Source organism: Poecilia reticulata, chromosome 5 (genome assembly GCF_904066995.2).
Source record: "Poecilia reticulata chromosome 5, P_reticulata-male-v2, whole genome shotgun sequence".
Lineage (NCBI taxonomy): Eukaryota > Metazoa > Chordata > Actinopteri > Cyprinodontiformes > Poeciliidae > Poecilia > Poecilia reticulata.
Window position 1 is genome coordinate 9,575,466 of NC_088834.1, and position 25,159 is coordinate 9,600,624.

At 38.3% G+C, this 25,159-nt stretch overlaps 1 protein-coding gene across 5 annotated transcripts in view; it reads right to left on the minus strand.

The window, feature by feature from the left end:
• The window catches only part of tox2 (TOX high mobility group box family member 2), a 122,886-nt gene that overhangs the window by 52,250 nt on the left and 45,477 nt on the right, over window positions 1–25,159 (minus strand). For 4 of the 5 annotated variants that reach the window (XM_081606990.1, XM_081606989.1, XM_008408418.3 and 1 more), the window contains exon 2: window positions 17,136–17,228. In XM_081606990.1, the coding sequence (XP_081463116.1) occupies window positions 17,136–17,177 (42 nt within the window). In that variant the 5' untranslated portion in view covers window positions 17,178–17,228. Of the gene's footprint in view, window positions 1–2,632; window positions 2,758–17,135; window positions 17,229–25,159 lie in introns of those variants that run through there. The other variant, XM_081606987.1, reaches the window with a different exon arrangement.

Sequence of the window (25,159 nt, forward strand, 5' to 3'; positions counted from 1 at the left end):
GGCCCAATCATTTTATTCTTCTATGGAAATGAAAATATCTGTCTTTATGACACCTGGCAAATGATTTTACATAAGGCCCTAATGTGGAAAATGTGTTGGTGTCTTAGAAAAGGTTATTTTCACACCTGTGAACCAGATTTCGATTGGCAAAATAGGCTAAGCATGAAGCAATTAAACAGGGTGTCAAAGTTTAAGCTGGTTTGCAGCGGTGCTTCTGCAGCACAAAGGGAGGGAGTCACGGAGGACAGACTAGTTAGAATAACAAACAGCTTTTATATCAAGGGGAAAGGTAAAAATTATTATTTTCTGCCTATATGTGGTTCAAAAAAGGTTCAATTAATCTAAATGTTCTTTGCACATGCTGTGAAGGGGATGCAAGAGGTGATCTGAGCTAGGGATAGCCAACACCAACCTTAAAATGTCATCGCAATATATTTTATGGTATTTACTTTCATTATTATAAAAGAGACAATGAAAAGTACTTGGAATCCAGCATAGATTTTTTGGGGGCAACAAATCTTTAACAGTGTAGAGTTTTGGCAGAAGAGGGCAGTTTTGGTCCTTAAGGGTCAATGTCCTGTATGCTTTAGATGTGTCCCATTCCAACACATCCGAATCAAATGACTGACTTGTCTCCTCAGTCTCATTGGTTCTTCAGTTCTTTAGAACCAATTCATATCAATGATAAAGAGAAATTAGTAAAACATGCAGGATATTGCTTCTTGATAACTGGAACTGTCAAGTGAAGAAGTAAATGTCACTAACATTGTGATGAAATTATAAGTTAAAATCATCAATCATACTTTGACATGTAAACAACTATTTCTTGTAGGCTGCAAGGTGGAAGAGTTGTTCCCACTGTTGCCTCGCAGCACAAAGGTAATCTATCGTCCATGGCCGCTTATCCTGGATAAGGTTTCAGATGACATGGCACCAACGTCACCCAATGCAGAGAGTAAATGCAGCCTACTCGTTTCTGTTGATCCAGCATCAAATGCCTAAAGTCTGTGTCCTGTAACCATTTTAATAAAGATACATGTTATTTTTGTGATTCGAAGGTAGCTGGTCACAAGGGAGTTAATTAAAAAAAAAAAAAAAAAAAACTTAAAAGAGGAGAAAAGTGGATCAACAATCGACAGCTAAAAACAGGCAGTGTGTGAAAACTGAATGCCAGAGTTTGCAGCGCCACCTTCTAACAGGTAATGATGGCATCGTTTAAATTTAAATTTTCAGATGTTTTATGGGACAGTTACTTCGAAAGACAAGCATTCATATCCAAGTTAATATATTATTTTTACGCCCTAGCTTGGTTGTACTCAGAGTGCTCTAGTTAGCAGCTAGCTCAGTGCCGAGTCCCGGAGAGAAAATAAAATGTTTATTGAGTGGGACTTTCAAGCTAAAAAAAATAAATAAATAAAAAAGGTAAATAAATTATAGCCTACCAACCATACGGTCACAGTGAGCTGTGACTATTCCCCCATACCTGGTCATGAACTAAATATAGTTCACGAATATATTCGTGGCCAGACAGAACATGGGGGTTTCTGTAGATCGCTGCTAATGATTGACCTACATTGGACTTGAATCCAGCATCCTACGACTCGACATCAACATACAACTCCAGCATGAATTTGGGTTTACAGAAGCTAAATTAATTATTACCGGGAGATCCAAGCTCACAGAAATAACATAGGCTAGTTTGTTGTTAGCGATAGCATTGCTATCAGACTAATTACTTAAAATAGCACAACTCACTTCTCACCCGGTAGGAACAAGTCGACAGCCATTTAATGCTTCTTTTGATCCTAAATGTTTGGCCCAACCTGAAACTAAATGATTGTATTCTCCAGGCTTTTGAAAACTTTCTTCTCGCTCGTCGTTTAATATGAGGTTTGTAGCTACAGTTAGTTATGTCCATTGCATGGATGCCGGGCAAATCCTCAAGATTATATGAAAAACATTTTTTACCAAGATAACACGGATCATATCCTAAATATAAGCGTATTTATTTCGAAATGCCTCGTCTGTTTCAGCCTATTTAGGGCATTCGCGTACTTGTGATTATTTTTGCTTCGTTTTGAACCGGAGAAATCCACTTCCGAACCTCCATCTGAATTTCAACCCAGCAATTGCAGACACGTGACGATTGATGGCTGAATTTTTTTTTTTTAAACTAACAGTATACAAAGACTCGTTGAGGTACAAAGAACGATTGATGGCTGAATGGCCCCTGTGATTATGGCTCTCATCAAACTGACATTAGAAAACAAGCGTTAGCAATCCTTATAGGTTCTGTTAACACAATCAAACAGAGGCTATTGATAGTTTTGCAGGATGACTAATTGTCCAACTCCAGTTGGACAACTGTAAATGTGCATGTTAGAAAATGCACATTTACAGTTAAATGGAAGTAAAAGTTAGATTATTTAAAGTTAGAAGATGTGTATGTGAACAGCACGAAGACCCCACAAATGTCCATCATTAAGAGAACAACACTGACAAAAGAGGTGTCAATTTGCCATCCCCTGTTCACAGTGAAGAATGATGACTTGACCATCATGGTATTGGGATACATTTCTCTTGTGCCTACCTCATAAAGTGATAATTGACTACTTTTAATACATTAACATACCTGAAGATATGTTGCCTTATACCAGGGGTCCTCGAGGGCGGCATCCTGCATGTTTAAGTTCGCTCCCTGGTATAGCACACCTGCATCAAATGATGGCTCATTAGGAGGCCTAAGGAGAACACTGACTTGCTGAGGAGGTTGTTACTACCACTAGGGAGAGAACTAAAACATGCAGGATGCCGGCCCTCGAGGACAGACTCTGGGCACCCCTGCCTTATACTGAAGAGGAAATGCCCCTGAAATGTGTTACTTGACAACAATGACCCCAAGCGCACCAGTAAGCAAGCTACGTATTGGCTCCAAGCAAACAAGATTAGCCAGTTAAATCAGCCTTTGATCCAGAATAAGACATACAAGGGTGAGGCAAAACCAAGAGAAGCAGAAGAATTATGCAATATTGTCCAATCATCCTGGACAGGAAAACAAGTTGGAAGTTAGTCAACTTCGTGTAAAATAGATGTGAAGAAGTTCTCAGAACGAGTTATCCAGAAATGACTAGCTCAGTGATTCACAGGAAAGCTAAATCTTTAATCATCAGTCTGTTTATACAGCTAATTTATTCGTAGTTCATAATTTTTTTTCAGAATGTCAATTTTTTTCCCATGTTTTGGAAAAAAAACATGTGTTGAATGCATTTAAAAATAAACAATAAAACTTATATGGATTTCGATTTTTGCTCAGCATTATTTATTCAGTCTGATTACTTTAAAAAATTTTTGTTAGCTAACAATCTGCTGAAAAATAAACCAACACAATAAACAGCTGCTTTACAATTAATATTTGTCTCAACCGATAAGAAAAGCTGATTAATAGGTTCACTAAAGTTTTATATTCTATGTAAGCAAAAACTGGAATTTTTTTGTAATATGTATTAATGAACTTTATTCAGGTGTACACAGTCCTAAGGCATACTCCATCCATCCATTTTCTTCCGCTTATCCGGGGTCGGGTCGCGGGGGCAGCAGCTTCAGAAGGGAGGCCCAGACTTCCCTCTCCCCAGCCACTTCTTCCAGCTCCTCCAGTAACCCCAAGGCGTTCCCAGGCCAGCCGAGAGACGTAATCCCTCCAGCGTGTCCTGGGTCTTCCCTGAGGCCTCCTCCCGGTGGGACGTGCCCGGAACACCTCACCAGGGAGGCGTCCAGGAGGCATCCTGACCAGATGCCCGAGCCACCTCAACTGGCTCCTCTTGACATGGAGGAGCAGCAGCTCTACTCTGAGTCCCTCCCGGATGACCGAGCTTCTCACCCTATCTCTAAGGGAGAGCCCAGCCACCCTGCGGAGGAAGCCCATTTCGGCCGCTTGTACCCGTGATCTCGTTCTTTCGGTCATGACCCAAAACTCATGACCATTGATGAGGGTGGGAACGTAGATCGACCGGTAAATCGAGAGCTTCGCTTTTTGGCTCAGCTCTCTCTTCACCACGACGGACCGGTACAACGCCCGCTTCACGGCAGATGCTGCCCCAATCCGCCTGTCGATCTCCCGTTCCCTTCTTCCCTCATACTTCTTGAATTTCTACATAGTTTTATCTATTACTGATATTGCTAACATCTGATCCAGAATTCTCATGTAAACCCTTTGGGGAAGAGCAAAAAAACAAAAGTTTATGTTCTGTTAATATGTAGCTCTTTCACCACAAGCCACAGTGTGTTCAGTGTGAGTATACAGGCAGACCTTTGACATATATAAAAGAAAGGTTCATAAGAGAAGAGAAAGCATGTTGTGTCTCTCCATGTTTGCCTTCCTGAGGGTTTGAGGTCATTAATCATGGTCAAATCTACAGCAAAACAATTGAGCAAAGGAAAACAGAGATGGGGGAGGGGCGGGTTTGGTGAAAGGGGAGGCGGAGTAGCTGAGAAGGGGTGAGATGAAGGAGAGTGAAAGACAGTGAGGAGTTTTGAAATGGATTGCAGCCTGGAAACAAAAAGGTAGAAAGAAGGTCTGAGGAGCTGATGCAGTTGACACCAGACAAGTTTAGTGTGGCAAAAGCCCAAATAGAGAGAGGAAGAAATTTAGTAAAGGGAGATCACGAGCAACAAAATGAAGTCGAAGAACTGCTGCAAATATCTTTCCGTCAAGCCAAACCAATGTCAGTTTAATACAGGAAGTAAACAGAGTCACTGAGGTTATAGAACAGTTGACTAGATCATATCAGATATATAGAGCTCCCCATGCTTTCACTGAGACTCACACTTTCAGATTATTATGCCTTTATTCATTCACCGAGAAATTCTCAGTGTACTCAAACCAATCCGAGAAATATTTTGGAAATGACATTTTGTTTTCAAAACGTGCTAACTTTCAAATGCTAACTTTCATTTCTAAACCGCTTTTAAATTAAACTAAGACTTTGTTAGAGTGACAACCTTGTCCACTAAATAATAGTTTTCCTACTACTCACATGTTTATCCAAAAAGTACATTTTGGACAGCAGTGGCTTTCCTCTTATGAGGCCATCGTTGTTGTGCACAGCATAGTTGCAATACTTGTGTTGTTATATAATGTCTAAAGCATGTGCTGTGGATTTTAAACTTCCACAGTTCAAAATTCTTTAGAAAAAAAAAATCACAATCCTCCCCCACCTCTGATTGTAATCTTCAATGTCTAATTTCAAATAAAGATCAACTGCTTTTGGCATATTTTTTACTACACTCAGACTTTTTCCAACAAAAACAGCAATTAGTTTGATACATGTTGTCTTGTTTGTTCAATTGGCCTTCCTTTGCATCCATTTTTAAGTCTAATTAAGTTGTATCTTATAATGCTGAGCAGTGTACACAATTTTAAAGAGAAGCAACACTAACCATGTAAATTAGGCTTTTTTTTTTTTTTTTGAGTTGTGTACTAAGTGTTCGCTGCATTGTTGTGATTATGTGTTCAAAGGCCTGACTTTACGAAGTCAAATATTTTCCCTATATTTATGAGCCTGGAATGGATCCCAAAACAATTAAATCCAAAAACCCATGACATGAACATAAAATGGAAGCATAACTCAAAACGTTTTAAACCCCCACAGACTGTCTTGATTATTTAACATTCCTTCCTTAAAACGTTGTACCATGACAACTTGCTGTAGGACCTCTGTGTATGTGCCGACTAAATTCCACTTAATTTGATCAGATAAAACTGTACTGGAAATGTTTATATTGGCATGCTAAATTTGTTTTGCATAAACATGCCATTTTATCAAGGAACTAAATAAAATCAGTTATGTACAAATAAGGCAATTTTATGCATCTTTTGAACCAATACAAAAAAAAGAAAATATTTGGTGTTTGCTGGATATCACTGCTCCTCTTTAAGCTGTGGAGGCTTAATGTTGGAACTGACCTGGATGAATATGCCATCTATCGAGAGTAGATTGGATGGGTTGGGTTAATGCCTAATTGACTCAGAAAAGTCATGTTCATATCAATTTTTGACCAAATCTATGATCTTACAGAGCACAAGTTTGCTTTGCATTCTGTGCCGTAGCGCCGCTAACGGTACTGATTTGGAGAAGAGGATTTTCTCATAAGGTTGATGTGAATCCAGCTGTTTTTTGCTGTATGAGCTGACTACCAAATCACAGAGCTGGAAGCTGCGGCTGGGGATGTTTCAGATTTAAAGAAAGATGAGGCAGGGGAGGCGTGGAGAGGAGGACTTAAACCTCCTCCTCAAATCTTTTTCATGGTAGCAGCCCGCCCCTCCCCGGCTTTTTCAGCCCACCGTAACTAATCGCATGTCAGTCAATGTGGCGATGGAAAGAGGCAGCAGTCAAAATACCTGTGTCAGGACTGTGGTCATTAGAGCATTCAATGACTCATAGACAGGCACACAGACAGAGAGAAACAAACACACACATACACACGCAAACAGTCTGAAGCAAAGGACAGAGAGAGTGGGGGATGGTTCGCAATAAAGCAGATATGGTTTGCATGAGGGCATAAATTTGCTCCTGCATATGTAGTCTCCCTTTATGTGTTGCTAATATGCATACATGTTTGGATACTATATAACTACAGCTTGAGAATATGTTAAAGGATCTAGAGTTGTACATATTTCATTCTGGCCAATGTGTCTCTGTCATGCATCCTGAATAATAACACTCACATACACACACACAATGCATTGATTCCACTGTGATAAAGATAACAAAGTTAGACCTTCCATAATATTTATTTTCCCATAACAGACCAAGTCTGCCACGCCCGGTCAAATAACTCCATGCAGATGAAATATGGTCTTCATTACCTTTAAACCTCAACACAGAAACTAGCGAGGGGAAACAGAATTGCCCTTCTTTCTCGACTGAAAGAGCACAAAATGAATTGGAGCAGCTATGATTTCTTTTTGCATCGCCATGACAAATGTACCAAAATGGAGTGAGGGAGGAAAAAAAGAGAACGATAGTGACACATGAAAGAGACACGAAAGGGCATAGAAGACCAAGAACTAGCTAAATTTGTGCTCGACTTTAAGATCCAGGATGAGAAGAAATGAATTAAGGTTTTTAGTTGAGGATCATGTTAAACCACGCCATGGAATGAGTCCCAAAGGAAGTCTGTTCCCTCTCTGGCTTATGATGGGCTTAATTGCATCTATCAGGTTCTAGATATAACATTAATCTTGGGTTTATTGGTCAGCTTTATGGTCCTGTCAATCATGCTGAGAAGCTTTAAGAGGGAGACCGCTCTTCCAAACGGCACCTTAAAATAATGCATGCCAGATTACAAAGCAACAACGGCAGCAAGGGGTGAGAGGTAAAAGGGAAAACATGCACATATATTTAAAAAATGTGTATCAGCAGGCAGAAAGAACATTGTGTCTGTGAGTGACTCAGAGATTCTGAGTTGTTTTGATTTGATGCTGGACTGATTACTTTGCCTTTTTTTTTTAATGCATGGTTCATCGGGCTAAAGGCACACACACTTCCCCCACCTCTGACCCCCAAAGCTCTTGGTAGGTGTAGGATTTCAGATGGCCACATAATCGCACCATTGTGCCCCTGTAAACACAATGAAAACAAAGCTCACACATTGCTGACATTCAACTCTGCTCACTCTGCCTAACCTTGACTTACAGTGCAGCTCAGGTGGAACATAGATGTGGATATTCATACAACACATAACATATGACAAGTAAGAAAGCAAAGCATTTTAAATTTTTTTTAATAAATCAACATGGACAAAAAAATGCAAGAATATTTTAAATAAAGCTTATCGTTGGAAGCAAATGAGAGCTGTCCCGTACTTGACTTTTCTTTAGGTTGTGGTCCCTTCTGATTACTTAAACCAGCACACTTCTCATCACATGTGGGCCTGAGAACTCTGTCTGGTCGTTCCATTAAATCTATTAAATGCACTTGCATTATAGCATAGTGCTTATAGTGCACAATAGGAGCCTTTCAAGGGCAGCCCCCGAGGAAGCCAACAAAGAGGTCTCTCTTTTAGAGACAAGTAAACTAATTCATAAAAAGCCAAACATTATTTTTTTTTCTGTAAGTGTGTGTACCTACTCCAACATACTCACAATTTATAATTTTACAGAGCAAAAGATTGTTGGTGGAAATAGAGAGATACTTTGCTTCAACTGTATAGCAGTAGTCATTAGTGTTACACACACACACACATATATATATATATATATATATATATATATATATATATATATATATATATATATATATATATATATATATATATATATATAAAGTAAAACTCAAGTATTTTCTTTAATTATTCTAGCAATAAAATACCAAAACATTCAAGCACCAGACAACCATCAATATCTTTTCTTATGGTTAATTCAAATTGTCCAATTCTTTCAAAATGTGAGGATTAACAGTCGCCATTGGACATAGGCCAAAACTATACGGGAAGCAGTCATAGAACTGGTTCAATAGTCAGGATCAGAAACTTCAGCATTTTGTTTTCACTCAAAATAAAGTTCACTTTAATGTGCTTAATCTCATCAAAAATATTAATGAAAAACGTTTTCAAGAAATACAGGACATTTCAAACAAAATTGCATTCTTGATTGTATCTATTCAAATCTCAATCATTGTCTTGGTTCATCCTACTGAAGTGAAAGAAAGCTTTCACCCTTCGTGGTCTGTTTTCACCACAAAAAACCAACCTGGTAAGCATAAGTACAGTAATTTGAAAGAACATGATTCTTCACCAGAAGGAACAGAAAAAAAAAATAAAAATCTCTCTTTCTGCATTTGAAAACTCAACATGTATTTAAATCTAAATGCAGCAACCAAGTGCTGTCTTCGTCTGTCAGTGGGCCTCGAAATAATTTGCTGTTCTTTCATTCGCTGCCATGCTGACTTCACATCCAGCCTCTGCCACTAGCGTTCAGGCAGAATTTTCTATTACCAATCTAATTGCACATTCCACCCTGACAAGAGCTCATTAAACCTTAATTATACACATGTTGTTTTCTACAAACATCTCCATTTGGGTCTCTCTGCCTTGTAATTGTTCAGCAGGGACAAGCAGTTGAGATTTTTTGCAGACTGAGACTGGAAAAAGAGAGTTAGAGAGGGACGGAGTGAGAGAAAGAAGCAAGAAAAAATAAAAAAAAATACCAGAGAGAAAGAGAGGAGTGTCTGGAAGTAGGTCATACCTCTCCATAAACAAGGCATGGTTTCTAAAATAATATACCCATCCAGTGGAAGTAATGCCAAACAACTGAGTGAATGTGGAGCTCATGTAATATTTACAGAGCACTAATACATAGATGGCAGGTCTTTTTCTCAGCCCCTCCACCCTCCAGCCTCACCGTCTTATTCCAAAGTCAGAGGTTTTTCTTCTTGTTTTTCATCTGCTTTTGCCATTTGAATTTCAGAGAAAGACAACTACACTCATACATCAAGCAGGGAGGGGTGCTGGTAAGTGTTAAGATGTTAAGTTTCCCTTACTTCCCTTCTCACTTGTTTGCCGCCCCTCTGCACCAACCACTGCGCCCCTCACTGTTTCCTCCACATTGGCTATGGCTCTGATGTTTTACACACATTTGTTACATTTTAGAGAGATGAGAGTGTAGGTCTTTATCCAGACACTTTGCAGCATGGGCATTGGTATAATATGGTGTGGAAGCTGTGATTTAAAAAAAAATACTTCTTTAAACTCCAGCAGGTGCTGGGAGGACAGCAACTCGTGTTGTCCACGGGTTTAGACTGTTCGCATTCAGCCTGAGTATTTCTACAAGGAGCATAGACTTTGTCGATATTGTTGGAGATGAAAATTAAAAGGATTCGCATTAAACTAAAAAGGTACATGTGCATCAGTTTGAACAGAGTGACTTCGCTTCTTATATTATTATACTCCAAAAACTGACTATGATCCAGGAAAGCATGCAGGCACCTCATTTGTAGAGCTCTTCTAGTTAGGTTTTTCTTAGCCGGCACCGACTTCTAATTTTATTTGAGGTTTGATTCAAAAAGAGAGGTAGTGGTTTTAAATTCGAGAGACGATCAAGGAAAATAAAATGTATGCTCATTTATGAAGCAAGGGGTTGAGCGGAAGATTCCAGTGCAGATAGCAAGCAACAGGCAGCCTATTGAAAATAAATTTTTTATTAAAAATTAGGAAAATCTAAAACTTAAGCCCAGGAAAAAATAAATAAATAAATCACAGCAGGAACACAAGATGTTGGGAGCAACAGGAGAATTTGGCCAAGACCTGACTACCTGAGATAAGTTTAGGATGGAGAAATGATTAGTAAACAAGGAACATGTGGTTAATTAGTAACCAGCTGTAAAGGGGCAGCTGTAAGGAAAGGCAAATCAATGAAGCTGAACTGAGGAACTGAGAAAAAATGATGGACTTGGGGAGCAGAAAAGCAGGAAAACAAGAAATAATTAAGATTCAGTGTAAAATGTGACAAAGAATCACAGAAAAAGGAGCACAAGGAGAACAAAGACTTCAAGTAAAACAAAAATGTTCAAAATAAAACATAAACTTAGGTGTAGAGAGAACTGGAACTGCAGATTGCAGCTCAGTAAAGAGCTTATAAACATATCTACCACCACAGTGCATAAGAAAAACACAAGGAATCCAAAAACCACGGAATGAACTAAATTTGGAAAACGAGACAACCTAACAAAAAAAAAACTTTCAAAAGTTATGATGATTTATGCATAAAGGCAAATCCCTGAGTTTTATCTCATTTTACTAAACTCCAAAAGGTTTTGTGAAATTCTGCTGGTACCTGTGAATCTGATCAATTGTGCAATTATTGTAGAAGTACTGCCTGTCATGTCTCCTGCTCCTTTACCTCGCCTTTATGCAGCAACTATTCATTACTGACTGTGGAAATGAACTTGTCTTTTCAGGAATTCCATCTTTAAGTTTCCAAATTTCCAATTTACAGATTCAAGAATAATCATAATCCATGACTACATGGCTTACACCCACTGGTACCTTCTAAAAAATAGGTGGTGACAATGTCCCTAGTTTGGAAGATTTTACATAGAACTTATTAGAAACAAGCAATATATATTCTGAATCTGAAATTTCTCTATGTAAAAAAATACTATGTAGTAAGAAAGTGTAGCAATTCTTGAAATTTCAACATGCAGCCAATGCCGTGATAACAGAATGGTGTTTATTAAAAGTAGCACTTTGAGCCTCTAGTTTGTGCTTTTGTCATGACAATGTGCTGTTTTGTTAACACTCCATGATTTGCTCCTCTTTTTCTCTCACTTTGCAAAGATTAGTGTGACTCTAAGACATTAATGTAGCCAAGCTTTTAGTTAGAAAAGAAGAGTTTGCCAAACTTTAAATGTGCTAGTTGGTACATTATTAAAGTCGGTTGTATCAAAACAGATCCCTGTGGTGATGGTTATTACCTAGATAGTAGTAATAATAATAATAATAATAATAATAATAATAACGTCTGGCAATACTTGACTTTATTTATTTAGAGTTCAAATAGCTTGTGATAAAAAAATGAAACACTTTTTGTTAAACAATATATCTACAAAGATCCCATTACAGTTCACATGTTACTGGTGAATTGTTGGCTGTGTGTCCAATAGTGTGATAACATATCTGTCCAAACACAAAGTTGAAATCTTCTGTAATTATTTAAAATCTGCAGCCAAATAAATCTGATTTCTCTGCAGAATTTACATCCATCACAGCTAAAAACTCAGCTTTTGGTGGCATGAAATGAGATGTCATTGCTAAAACTGCACCATGTCACTGCCACTTAACACCCAAAAAGAAATAAGTGTCCACGCTGAGCATCTCAGTCATCACTGGGGACCTTCTCAGCCTGTCACTGTTGACACATACTGCATGCATCATTGATACCCATCCAGCAGCTGGAAATAAATAGGCTGCTGTCAGATCCTCCCTGCTCCGAAACATGTAATATTACAATTATTAATGGTATTTTTATACAATGCACAGTTGTCTTCTCAAATTTCTTTCCAGTGGGCTGGTTAAAATATTCCAGTTTTAGCACAGATGCAGTGAACATCAGTCAATTCCCACTAACATCAAACACAATAGCTCTACAGAATGACGCGAGTCATGTTAGGATAAACAAACATGACATATTAAACAAGAAAATGAGTTGCTCTTAATACTCCTCCGTATTAAATCAGGAAAACACTAATTAGAACAACCTGCGCCTGATCCCGACTGATTCACCCCTGCTCTCAGGCTCTTTTTGTGAGTGTGTGTTTGTGTCTGTCACATTCTTCTCCTTCTGCCGCCTTAATAGGCACTGTCTTAGATATCGCTACAGAATAGCGCTCATGCAATATTAATATCACACCAAAATATGGAAGCTCAAGCCCCCTCTCCGACTCTGACTCCCTACATAATTGACTATGCAAGGCTCCAAATCAGCTTGGAGAAAGAGAAAAAGACATGGAGAGAGACAAAGCAGCATAGAGAGAGAGAGAGAGAGAGAGAGAGATGTAAAAAAAAAACAGTTCTGAAATTATGCTGTCATCTTTGTGTTCCAGCAGATTCTGAACCTTCACCCTTCTGTGCTACAGTCAAGGCAGGAGAACTAAACAACAACAGGAACAGCTAGAAAAGCAGTTCAAACAATTTGGTTTCCTACAAAGAATCCACAATCAGGTAAAGTAAAACGCTCCCTCCCCCATCAAGGATGTTTAATAATTAGTTTCATCACCTCAGACGCCCCATTGCATCATCTGGAATTTAAACCAACTTTGTGTTGAGACTTTACCATTTAAAACTCTTGTACTTCTGTGATTAAGAAAGAATCCAAACACTTGCACGGACCATTTATGGTGCTATGACACCTTCCTAACTCTGCAAAGTTGAATTACTTTTAATTCAACTTTGCAAATCAATGTGCAAATCAATGTGCTCTGTATCTACATTGCCCAAAAAGCGTGAACATCCCTTGATGTGTCACCGGCTACACAAATTGCAACCACTTTCCACAATGTATTTATTTAATTACTACGTCAATTCAAAGCAATGTAGTACAAAATTACAAACTGTAATTGAAAATATGCAGTATGCGTTTTACTTTTTTTTTTTTTTTTCACACATGAAAACCTAGGGGAAAAATGCTGAGTGATGCTCATCTCCACTGTGCAACATGGCAGAGGCAGCATCATGCTGTGGGAATGCGAAAGTCAAAATGAGCTTTTCGAAGTCGATGTCCACAAAAGACTTAGGATTGCTGAAGTGGTTTAACTTCTAGCAGGACAATGTCCCACTCATATAGCCAGAGATACAATGGGGGGATTTATATCCACACATTTATTTGTTAAAATGATTCAGTCAAAGTCCAGGTCTTAATATTTGCTGAGGCCTAAAAAAAAATCCTAATCTACCCAATCTACCCAAATTTCAATTAGTTTGCAAAGAAGAATGTGCAAACGTTTATGTCATTGTTTCAAAACTGTTAGTTTGTTGTGCTTGGACTTACATATTTTTACATTATAATAATATTTCATAGATTAAGAATAAGTTTAAAGAGCAAAAATCACTAAATGTAGTACATGTTTTTTTACTGAATAAAACTATTATAACAGGCTTGTTAAACAGTCAAGACCCTGCAGTGGAATGCTTATCAGTCATGCTGCTGGTAACTTGGTAACTGTAGTTTTAAAATTATGCTTTTGCAACTGGACATAAGTCCAAACAATGGATTTTTATCTTTTTTTATAAGCAAAATAACGTTTTAGAAGCCACTGAAGCAGGTAGGGCAGGCCCAAAGTTGCTCTCCTGGATCCGACAGTCGGTCACCTTGACACTTCCTCTGGGATCTCATTTAAAGAAATTTAAACAGGAATAGTTTGACAGAAACTTCACTTTTAAAGTCTTGCAACACCTTCACACTTGGTAACCGACCCATAGCTAGTAAACATTGTGTATAAAGTATTGCACACTTATTAGTCTGAAATGTTTCTATTCTGATAAAGAACTGAATCCAAAGCCACTCATACAGCAGAACGACTCCCTCTCTGCATGCACCACAGCAGAGCCGTGGAGATCATGGCCTCTGCACTGAACATTTTAGAAAGTAAACTATAGACACTTAGCGCTGTAATAGATGTTAAAAGAGAGAAAAGCAAAGGTTGCGGGGGCAGAGCCGGAGGTTGGGGGGGGATTGGGTTATATGGAGGTGGGCAGTGCACCTTGACAGGAAACACAGAGGTGAAAAGCAGGAGTTAGAGGTTAGTTTGACAGAGAGAGAAGAAGTGGTGTTGGTGGTGAGGGAGGTTGGGGGGGAGTTAGCTGCTGCGGAAGTGCCAAGCCCACTTTTAACTGAACTGAATGTAGTGAGTGGTGGAGATGAAGAGAGGGGAGGGGGCTCAGAGATAGAAATCAGGGAAAATAAAAGGGGTGTGCAGGGGGGGGAGGGGAGGAAGGAAAGGAAGGGTGAGGAGGGCGGTGGGGGGTGAGGGGGGGCAGGGACCTACTGCACCTTGACACTTGCTCTTACCGCAGCACCTGATAAGTGCAATGGAAAAACGTCTGGTTTCCTCCTGCATGTTAAGTGGTTTATATTCTCCTCCTCTCCATACAGCCCTGTAGCTACAGTGTGCTACTGTACAGACTCTTACACACAGGTAATAACAGACAAAAGGAAATGACAGATAACCAAAGGGGGGTGTGAGGAAGAAAATAGCACACATTGTCTCCTTTTGCAAATCTGCACAAAAGATGTAATCTTTAAGTTGCTTCTGAACTGTAAAGCAGACAATTTAGACGTGTTTGTTGCATTGCACAAATTTTTTTTTCTTAACCAATAAGTTCATTTCACAAACAGCTCCTACATTCAGTTTTAGATGCAGTGTAATTTGCACAAGAGAGTATCAGACCAGGGTAGATTTATATCTTCACTGCCTCACGCATGCCCTGACAAGGAGCTCATTCCCATGATTTGTAAGTAGGTCTCTTCACTGAAAAGCATTAACAATATTCACTTTAGATAACATATGATTCCAGCCCCTGTGAGAGGGTGGCTTTCTTAGAAATGCTTTGTTAGCAATCTCTCTCTCTTGATAAATGATTTAGGACATGTGGCCAGAGACATCAATATAATCTTGGTTGTAATTAAAAAAGGTGCACACCAACAATATTATATTGCTTTATTTTAACTTTGCCTGTCTCCTCTCTCTCTCTCTCGCTCTCTCTTTTTCTCTCTCTCTCACTCCCTCCCCCCCTTGACTCACCCACTCTTCCTCTTGCTGAGCCCTGGAGCACCCAGGAGATAATTCAAAAAGCACTTGCATGGAGTGAAACATGAAAAAAACGGAGGAAATTAAATTCTCTCTTTTTGCTCTATTGTTCTTTCATTTTCTCTCCTTTGTTACATAAATGCATAAAAGCAAGGCGAGCTAGATTCTAATTATGATTTTTTTTACAACGCTAAAAGATTTTTTTTTTTTTACATATTTTAAAAAAATGAAAGGGAGGTTTCACAAACAAAGTAGGCTGACTACTGCAGCACTTTGTCAAAGTCAAAGAGTTGCAAGTGCAGCAACTTCAATAAACGTAATAATTTTTCTAGCATCCTTGTGAACACTTATGTGTTAGAATAACTGAAAATGAGACTTTGATGTTCAAATCGTGCTGTTATAACACAAATACTTTACAAAACACCAGAGATTATGAAAAAATAACTATGCTTTATCTACATTCACCTGTCCTTAGAATTTGTGCCACAAACAGGTTTGAGCTAACAGAATTTCATTCAGAAATCTCTTCCATCCTTTTATATTGTGAGTGATGCAGTTCACCATCTACCAAAAAAAGGTACTTTTTGAAACTTTACAACACAAACTATCAAGTACATTGGAATTAATTAGACACTGTAGTTATGAAGCGGTAACATGACACAGAGAAAACCATTCCGGGGGAATGTGAGTGTAGTATCAGGGACTACTCTGCTGCAAGATAAGAAATATCCAAATATCAAAAGCCTTAAGTAATCATTCCCCTTAGACATTTTTAACCAACCACAAACTTTTTGGGATTTTATGTGATAAACCAATTCTAAGTAGTGCATAATTGTGTAATTGTATCTTTTTTTATGCAGAAAGAAATATGGCATGTATTTCATCTTCAGCCGTTTTCCGTCAATACTTTGTAAACCACATTTTGTTTAAATTACAGCTGTCATTTTGGGGTATGTCTCTTCCAGAATCTCCAGACTGATTTTTAAAAACATTTTTAACCAATTATTTTGCGCAAAAGAAACAAAACTTAAGAGTAGTCAGTAGATGGGACCCATTGGAAGATGGGACCCATCAAAACTTGAAGCAATGTTCAAGTTTTGATTGTGCCATTTTGGGCTTTGTTCGAAACCATTCAGTTGTAGCTCTGGTTTTATGTTTAGGGTAATTATTCTGTAAATCCCTACTCCTGTCACAAAGGTTTTTTTTGTTTTTGCCTTCACATTTTTATTACAGGATTTCCATGTATTTTGCTCACTCAATCTTCTCATCAACTCTGATGAGCTTTCTTGTCTCTATCAACTAAAATCCCTCTTTGACAATGCTTGAAAATTGATGTTCGCAGATGCTTTTTGTTCAGTCTGTGTGAGCCGGAGCTATCCAGAAAAGAAGAATGGCCTAAAATGTCTGTCTCTATATATCCCTGGAGGTCAGAGACATGTAAAGACTTGTCGCTATAATTGCAGCAAAAGGTGGTTCTACAATGTGTTGGTTCTGGGTAGCTGAGAATTTTATGTGTATAAAATTCCTTACAATTCATAAGTATGCACTACTTTGTATTGGTCTCTCGCATCAAATTCCAGTACATTTAATTTTGTGTGCGTAACATAACAAAATATGAAACGTTTTTGCAAAGTCCTGTTTGGATCTAAGATCAAGATTTCCAAATTAAAACTTTCAATACATTTATTCACACTTTTTAAGCCCAGCACACCCTTTTAAATTGCTAGGACCATTGTGCTGCATTAGGTGATATTTATGTGAACATGAGACCAATGGGTGAGGGTGCAGAGGTGTGGTGGAGGGGTGAGGTGGGGCGAGAAAGATGAATCATACCCCAGTAGAGGGCAGCCTCTTGCCATCAGGGTTTGGGCGCATGGGCAGGGAACTGTAGAGCCTCACGCCTCTGTCTGCAGCAGCGTATCTGTTCTGTAGAAGCAGAAAATGAACAATATTAGTACATTTTCTGAATTTTTAAGCAGAATCTAAAAAATGATTATTAAACTGTTTTTATTTACAAAGTAAGACAGTTTTTTTTTTTTATCAAACTAGGTATGATGAAACCTCACATCTCAGTCCTATTAGTTGTTTATGAAGAGTTTGCTTCTTAGATTTCCACCAAGTCCAAAAGCCTCCACGTTGGCTATGCTAAATCCACTCAGATCATGGTGATCTACCGTGCATAATAAGTGCATACGTTCAGCCCACGCAGCGGCACTAATTTCACTAAGCTGTTGTGTTTTTGGTAGCTGGGCTCCACTACATTTTCTATATATTGCACAGCCCATAATTAGAGTGAAGGGGGTTTTTAGTTCTTCTGGCTCCTCCCTGCACTTCCACATGTGGAATTTCTGCCATAAAACTCAACCTAAAAAAATTGGGGCAAAAGGCCCTCACTTGTTGGAAAGCTAATGATTTTGAAAAAAACAAAACAAAACAATGTTTCCTGCTAGGAAAAGATGTGGTTAGCTCAGCGGGGTTGACAGCGAGGACCACAGCCACAGCATGAGCACCTCCCAGGATTCACTTCAAATCTCACCTCCTTTATCACGTCTCTTTGTCATTATCTCGCTCCTCACTTCCCTCTCAAATATGAGCACCTCACTGCACCTCCGAGACTCCTTGATATTCTGTTATTCTCACATTATCATTGCTCTTCACTCCTTTTCAACTGCTTTCACCTGATTTGCAGTACATCAGTGTCCTTTCATGTACGTTAATTGACGAAAATTAGATGTTTCTTTTCCTCTCTGGGGACAGTTTTAGCTTCTGTTTGCTGCCTGGTTAAAACAAACACTGAAAAGCTGTTTTCCGCTGCCGATCAAAACAAATTGGGAAATAAAGTGTACAAACAAACAAAAAAAAAAAAACAGGTAATTAATTTAGAACAATGTTTTAATTTTTATTTTAAGTTATACATGTATCACTTCTGCTCTCCCTTTTTTAAAAGATTCATTTTCTTACTCCACAAAACACACCCAGTTTTTAAACACAAAAACCACAAGAAACTGAACACATTTGCAAATTTCAAATAAATGAAACGTGTTCACATATTTTTAACAGCTAAGTGAGACAAACAGCTTTGAGCTGGCTGTTTTTGACCTTGCCTTTCACTTCTGATCAGTCACGTGACACACGCTTAAGCACCTCTACTGTACAAAAGAAAGTATGATAGGATGCAGCTTTTAAAGTCAAATGACAAAAACCCACAAATGTAGCTAGCATCTAAGGAGTCTAATGTAAAATGATTACCACAAAGCCACACAGTAATGTAAGTAAAGGGTCGGGTAACATACCATGTATGAAAGAAGTTCATAACACAGCGAGTAAGATTATAATTTATAGTGCATAATTAGTATTCTCTGCACATTAATTAACTGACTTCAGTTTAGATTTTAAAAAGTTCCATACATTTTTTTTTATATGCATCTTTAGATTTGTTAAATAGTTAGGACCAGGTCTTTTTTTTAAATGTAATTTAATGTAGATCTAATTATTTTTTTGTGTGGATTTATTCATTGAGTTTTATTGAAACAATTTTTGTAATAGTTCCTTTGATGACTATATGTTAGCTGAGTTCCGAAAAATAAAACTTTACTGGCCCACTCTAGCATTGCCCTGTGTAGGTTGTAACACAAAGGGCATGCATTGTGTCCTATTTTGATTTCCTATGTTCATTATGAAATGAAAAACACATGAGTAAGCAGCAGTGATATGGGTTGCATAATGATGACACAGCATTATTAAATACAACCCTGCAAGGTTCCTACAACCAATTAAGTAAAGGTAGTAAAGCTGTTTTTCTAACTATTGGCTGTTTTCCCTGAATGTATTTTTAGTCTTATGTTGAAACTAAAAAAATTCAAAGTATCTGATGCACATTTAGAGCTTTGAATGGGATATATTGTAGCCGAACTCTTGGCTTCACTGTTTCTTTTTGGAGCCTTGTTAGTTACCTGGTCAGAGACGGCTAAATGAACGCCTCACAGAATAGCCACTTTCACCAACAGAGGCCACAGTGAGTGAATGTTTGATATTTTTCCAGTGTGCCAGTCTAATCTAGCCCTGTGGCATGCTGCATTACAGGGCTAATAACAGCTGTCTGTGGCCTGGAGGAGACACAAGCAGGCCTGGCTGTGCTAACTGGCCCTGACAGACTCATTAGGAGTCCTGGCAACCAGAACAGCAATGGCCAAACTCCCTTACATTTCCTCACTGGCTCACAACAGTTCACAAGTGCAAGAAGCACTGTTTGGAACACTTGTTCTCTGACGCTGTTTTTTTTGTTGTTTTTGAGGCCTCACTTCAGCGGCTCTCGCCCCGTGCCACCTCTCTTTCAGTTTTGTGGGCTGACTTTTTTTACTGTTTCTGTAATAATTCTGCCAAACCGCGGCTCTAATCGTTTGCCATCTTCACTCGACATCATGCTCCGTCTAACCCCTCTTTCTTTTCTTAGGCTAGCACACCCCCAATATGGCTCTAACCAAAATAGAGTAGCTCTGAGAGTTCACTTGTTGCTTTAAGTGTAGAAGTAAATCTACACATGAATAAATAACTGACCTGCTTTTCTGACAAGCATTAGTGATCTGTGACAGGAAGATGCAGCACCACACCAGGAAGGTGCGGGCATCCTCTGAACTTTGTGTTACATACTGTAACTGGGCCTGTATGAGACGAAGAGGGACTTCCCCAGGCAGACGGTGAAAGCAAACAATCGTCCTCCGACCCGGCGGAGGCCGAGTCAATCAGACAATAAACACAAGGAGCCAATCAGAGTTGTCTGAACACAGAGGCTGTTAACAATGGAGGGAGGGATACACATTGCTGCCAGACCCCAGCCATGTGACAATATTTTATGGCTTAGCAAACGTTTACATGACAGCAGTTATTCTGATGCACAGAATAATTCCATCAGATGAACGAATGGAAGATTTTCATTTTGTATAAAAAATTAAATCCCTCATTTGTTTATGCAAAAAAAAAAAAAAAGATTTCAAATAAATTATTTATCCAAGAGTTTATTTTGTGTGGCCATATTTCAAACATATTGTTTTGATTACTCTATTGATATAAATTCGCAAATAATGGCTTTGTTTGTCTTAGGTTTTTCAGTTATTTATTTATATTTTATTTTTACTGTAAAACTGTCTTCATATTAAGTTTCCAAGAAACATATGTTGTTTAGATGTACAAAGAAATCAGCTGATGACTACAATCATTTTATTTTTAGCTTATCAGAAAGTGAAAATTTTCTTTCGCCCATCAGTGAACTCAACAAACCAAATAGCTACTGTTGCAGAAACCACTACGCTATTTAGTGTGAAATCTTCACTGAGTAAAGGTGACTCAAAGTTAACAAATGTAATTCTCTGTGAAGTGTTTAAGAATGATGCGAGAGAAAACACAGACATTTATTAAACTATTTTAAAGGAAGACCTTTGACTTCTTATTGTTCTTAATAGGAAACTGGAATTGTCTCAAATTGGTATCTGCAGTTTTTGTAAATCTTCAGCTTTACAAAAACCGAAGACTGGAAATTGTTCACAAAGTTTTGATCAGTTCTTCTTAATGTAGGTGTTAGATAACTTAAAAATATTTGTACCTTTCCACAAAAAAATATTTATACAGCCACCCAAAAAGAAAAGCTCTTTTCTCTAACAAACCATAATTACTTTAACAGCAAAATTTCCTTGAATCAACTTCTTGCTAAAAGCACATAGGGCGCTGCCATACATTTTCTCAATAAAAATCAAGATGGGCTCTGCCTTTTTATATGCTGGGCTGTTAGGGCACCGTAAAGCCAAAAGGCGCAGCTGTGGGGTTATAGTTACCTGCTGTAATGCTAGCTGTTGCATGTTATATTATTTACACAGATCTGGTCTTAATGGAACACATGTGCGACTGAGGCCAACATTCTTCCCAGATTAGCTGAAAGGCTGCACTCATCACACACTGGCAATGAGAGGAATGCAGGTTCCAGACAGAGTTATAGGGAAACACTATGACCGCCGTATAGCGCTCATCGGTGGCATATGATGCTCTCAGGGTATCCACACGCAGTGAATGCACACCAAAGATGTATGTACATCCTAAGGATGGGATTTCTACCTGAACTGTACAATGCCTGCATAATAACATTAAATATTACACATAGAAATAAAAGTTATTTTACTTGCGACTGCTTCTAAACATGCTCTTCCTATAAGAGATCTGCAGATAGTAAATAATGAGCTCAGCATCACAAACATGCATCAGTCGATATTCTAGCTGTGGCGGTCCGACAGTCAATAACAGACTGTGAATCACTTTTTCAGTGGTCTATACAAACTTATAGTTGCTTTAATCAAAGGGGTGCAGATGCAAACTGCTACACTGGTTTACATATTGCATTCTGGTGAATCACTTCCCCTTACATATTTAGTAATAAGTGTGATATAGTTTAATCTGACGAGAAGTGATGCATGATATTATAATTTGCTTTGCATCTGGGGTATTTACATCTGACTGAAGAATTATATTCCAGAAAAGACGTGTAGGCATCAGGATTCAGAAGGTTGTATTTACGCCTAAATCCTAGTAGAACGTCCTTTGGTACTTTTTTAGGCTTCTGTGTTTTATGCAACCAACTCTTCTTTACAGAGTGTTAGGGGGGATTTACACACACTGTTTGATGTTAATTTTCCTACTCTATCTCTGCTAATCTCTGTGGATTAGAGCCTCTAGAATGTGAAGTGCAAAAATGCTGCTTGTTTCAAAGTGAAATTTCGAATTATGCCAGAAAAATGAAATATTGGAAAAAATACGACTCAAGCTTCTAACATAGAAATATAAAAATGCTCGTATTTGTAAGCGACATGTATAAGATCACAACAACTACTTTTTGGACATATAAAAGCATCAAAAATGATGAAGTATGTTGTCTGTCATTCAGATTCAATGAAGTGCTTTACTTCAAAGAACTGCTGCACTGTGGAAAACACATCTCTTTATGCGTGAAAGAGATGTCAACTGTGGCCAAAGCAGCTCAAGCGTAACCAGAACATGAAGCCAGGGGCCACCTGCCTCGGGCCAATACTGACACATAACCCCTGTATGTAGAAATGGGGTTCAACCGACCACACACACGTAAAACTTGTATCATTTGCCATAGTCCTCTATGTTTGCCTCAGTCCTCGCACGCACAAGGGTTAAACTACTGGTCATACTGCTGGAAATATCCAACAAACATCAGTATTATACATTCTATTTATAGCAAGATCTAGCATTTCAGCAACTTTATTCCACCTGTAGACAAGTCAGTACGCATGCACATGCACACCTTTTTGGTAAGTAATTATATAATAGCCACTTCATCTGAAATTGAATTGCATTCATCTTTGCTCTGCTGTTATATAAACCTTTCTCTCGTCTTCTTTTGTTTGCTTGTATTTTCGGATCCTCTGCGCTAACTCCACCCTTCCTCTTGTTGCTGTATCTCGTGTTTACATTTCTCCAATAGTTTCTCTTCCATTAGTCAACACAGATCCCAGTTTACAGGGGGGTACAAAGCTGCAGATTTTCCACACTTACATCAACCATCAAAACATCGATGTTTTAGTTATAGCTGATTGTCTGATAACAAAAACAGGGTGGTTTTACCTAAAAGGAAACTGTTGAGTATACTGAACATAAAGTACTGTATCTTTTTATGATATTCACTGTCCGTACTTTTTGACTTAGTGGTTTTTCTCAAACTTTCATAACACTGTGTTGCTTTTGGTTCAGTCCAAGAATTTTTTTGATGCTTCTTCCTGACGTGGCTTCATGTCTCCAGTCACACTGCTTGGTGACAGATTCGGTATCTGCTGAACAACAATGCAAAGCTTGACTGCATGTGGTGGAAAGCAGGTGTGATAGAAAATTCAACAGTGCTTTTTAAAATGTACCAAAACGTTATGCGGTCCACAGATGGTGGGATATATTTTACATCTCCACAGAGAAATGCTGAATAATAGCCAGGAATTTATTCAACTGTTTTATTATTATTTAAAATCGGAAAGAAAGTAATTTGGTTTCATCTACATCAGTAAAGCTGAACGCAAGAGGAAAAACTCTAAATACCTTTCTCTAGAGTCCAGCCTTTGGCAAGGATAATATGAATTAAAATAACTCCTGATGGTAGAAATGTGTTTGCTCTCTGTTCAGTCACCTTCTCTCTTTCGCAGACACACACCTGCCCTTTGCATTAAGTTTGACACAAAACCAGGAAAGATGGAGTGCATTAATAAGGTACAGTCAGTGCCCTTGTTTTGCCCGACACACAGAAGGAGAAGAAACTTTTCATTTTCTTTTATCTCCCTCTGTCTTTTTAAACCCCTCATCTTTACAAGCTTGTTTTCTGAAGACCAAACAAATATGGCAGAACAATACAACTTGTACCAACAGCTGACAAGCAGAGGCTCCTCTTGTGTTCTGGCAAGATATAGTGTGTTACAAGCCGAAAGCAGATGGTTGAGAAAAGCTTCAACTAAGAGAAAAAACTGAGGATTTTGTTTCTTTTTTTACTTAATTAGCCATACATGGAAGGCAAAGGACGCAAAAATAAGATGGATTTTCGTTCCCCCTAAATTAATCAGTGTCACTGAGGAGAGCGAAACTAACAGATGTTAAGTTTATGTGCAAGGGGGAATATATGGGAGTTAGTGCAATAATAATAAAAATAGTACTACATTCTTATAACATTGCTGTTATTGATCTGAGAAAAGAAGCTGAATTAATTGCAGGATAAGAGAAAATTAATTTCATACTAAATTTATCTAGGATAACAATGATGATTTGATGGAAGTGTTGCAGGCCTTTATCAAAAGGCAGAGGTCAAATAGTCTTGGATGTATCATCAGTGGAGTCATTGTTTAATATCTCAGTTTGTTTTTCATTCTTGCAATTCCTTCGATTGGCTATCCAAGACCTCAGCATTTTATTTCATGCTGCAAATCTGGCTGAAATAACAATTATAACTCCTAAATGTTTAATGTTTTTGTTTAAATCATGACAAATTGTATTGGTGGATTTTTTTTTATTATTGTAGTGAAACACCATGACTATGTTTTCGCATTTATTCTTACAGACATCATGCAAACGAGAGAGACCTTGGGTGTAATGTGTTGCTTTAAACAGAATTATCTTTGACATTTTAAGTCCCAGAAAAAAAAGGGTCTTCCTTAATAAATACAAATTTTACCAAACAGTTATTTCTCTGATTGCAAATGCAACTTAAGATCAACAGTAGGGTTCCAGATATAATCGGTCTCTTTACAGAAAACAAAGCAAGTCCCCTTTGCAGGCATAGCTAAAGATTCAACTACATAGTGAGAAAAATGGAGAAATACAGTCCTAAAAAGCCATTACAGAAAGGGAGTGCAAGGGAGGAGAAGGAGGTCAGAAAAGAGGAAAAGATAGAGAGATAAAGAGTTGAGAGTTGATATGCTGACTACAGGCAGTTGATTTGGTTTCAGAGAGCATTGTTACGGTGCTTTGAATTAATGCCTCCCAAAGAGTCCAATTGTGATTCTTGGGTTGTGCTGACAGAATATTTGACAGCCGAGGGTGAGCTGCTGATCTCAGCCGAATCCTCTGTTCTCACTGTGTGCATGTGTGCCTGCCTCGTAGCTTACACATCCATACACCTGCACATGTCCAGATGCATTTGTATGACAGAAAACCAATCAACAAGAAAATTAAATAATAATGTAAAAAAAAATTTATCAGCTAAGGTTTAACACACACAGAGATGCAAATTGCCCGAGAATGTAAGGAAGAATTTTCGCATCTCGTTCACTAAATCATGATGGAAAAGTTTGGCCAACAGTTTTCCCTGTTTT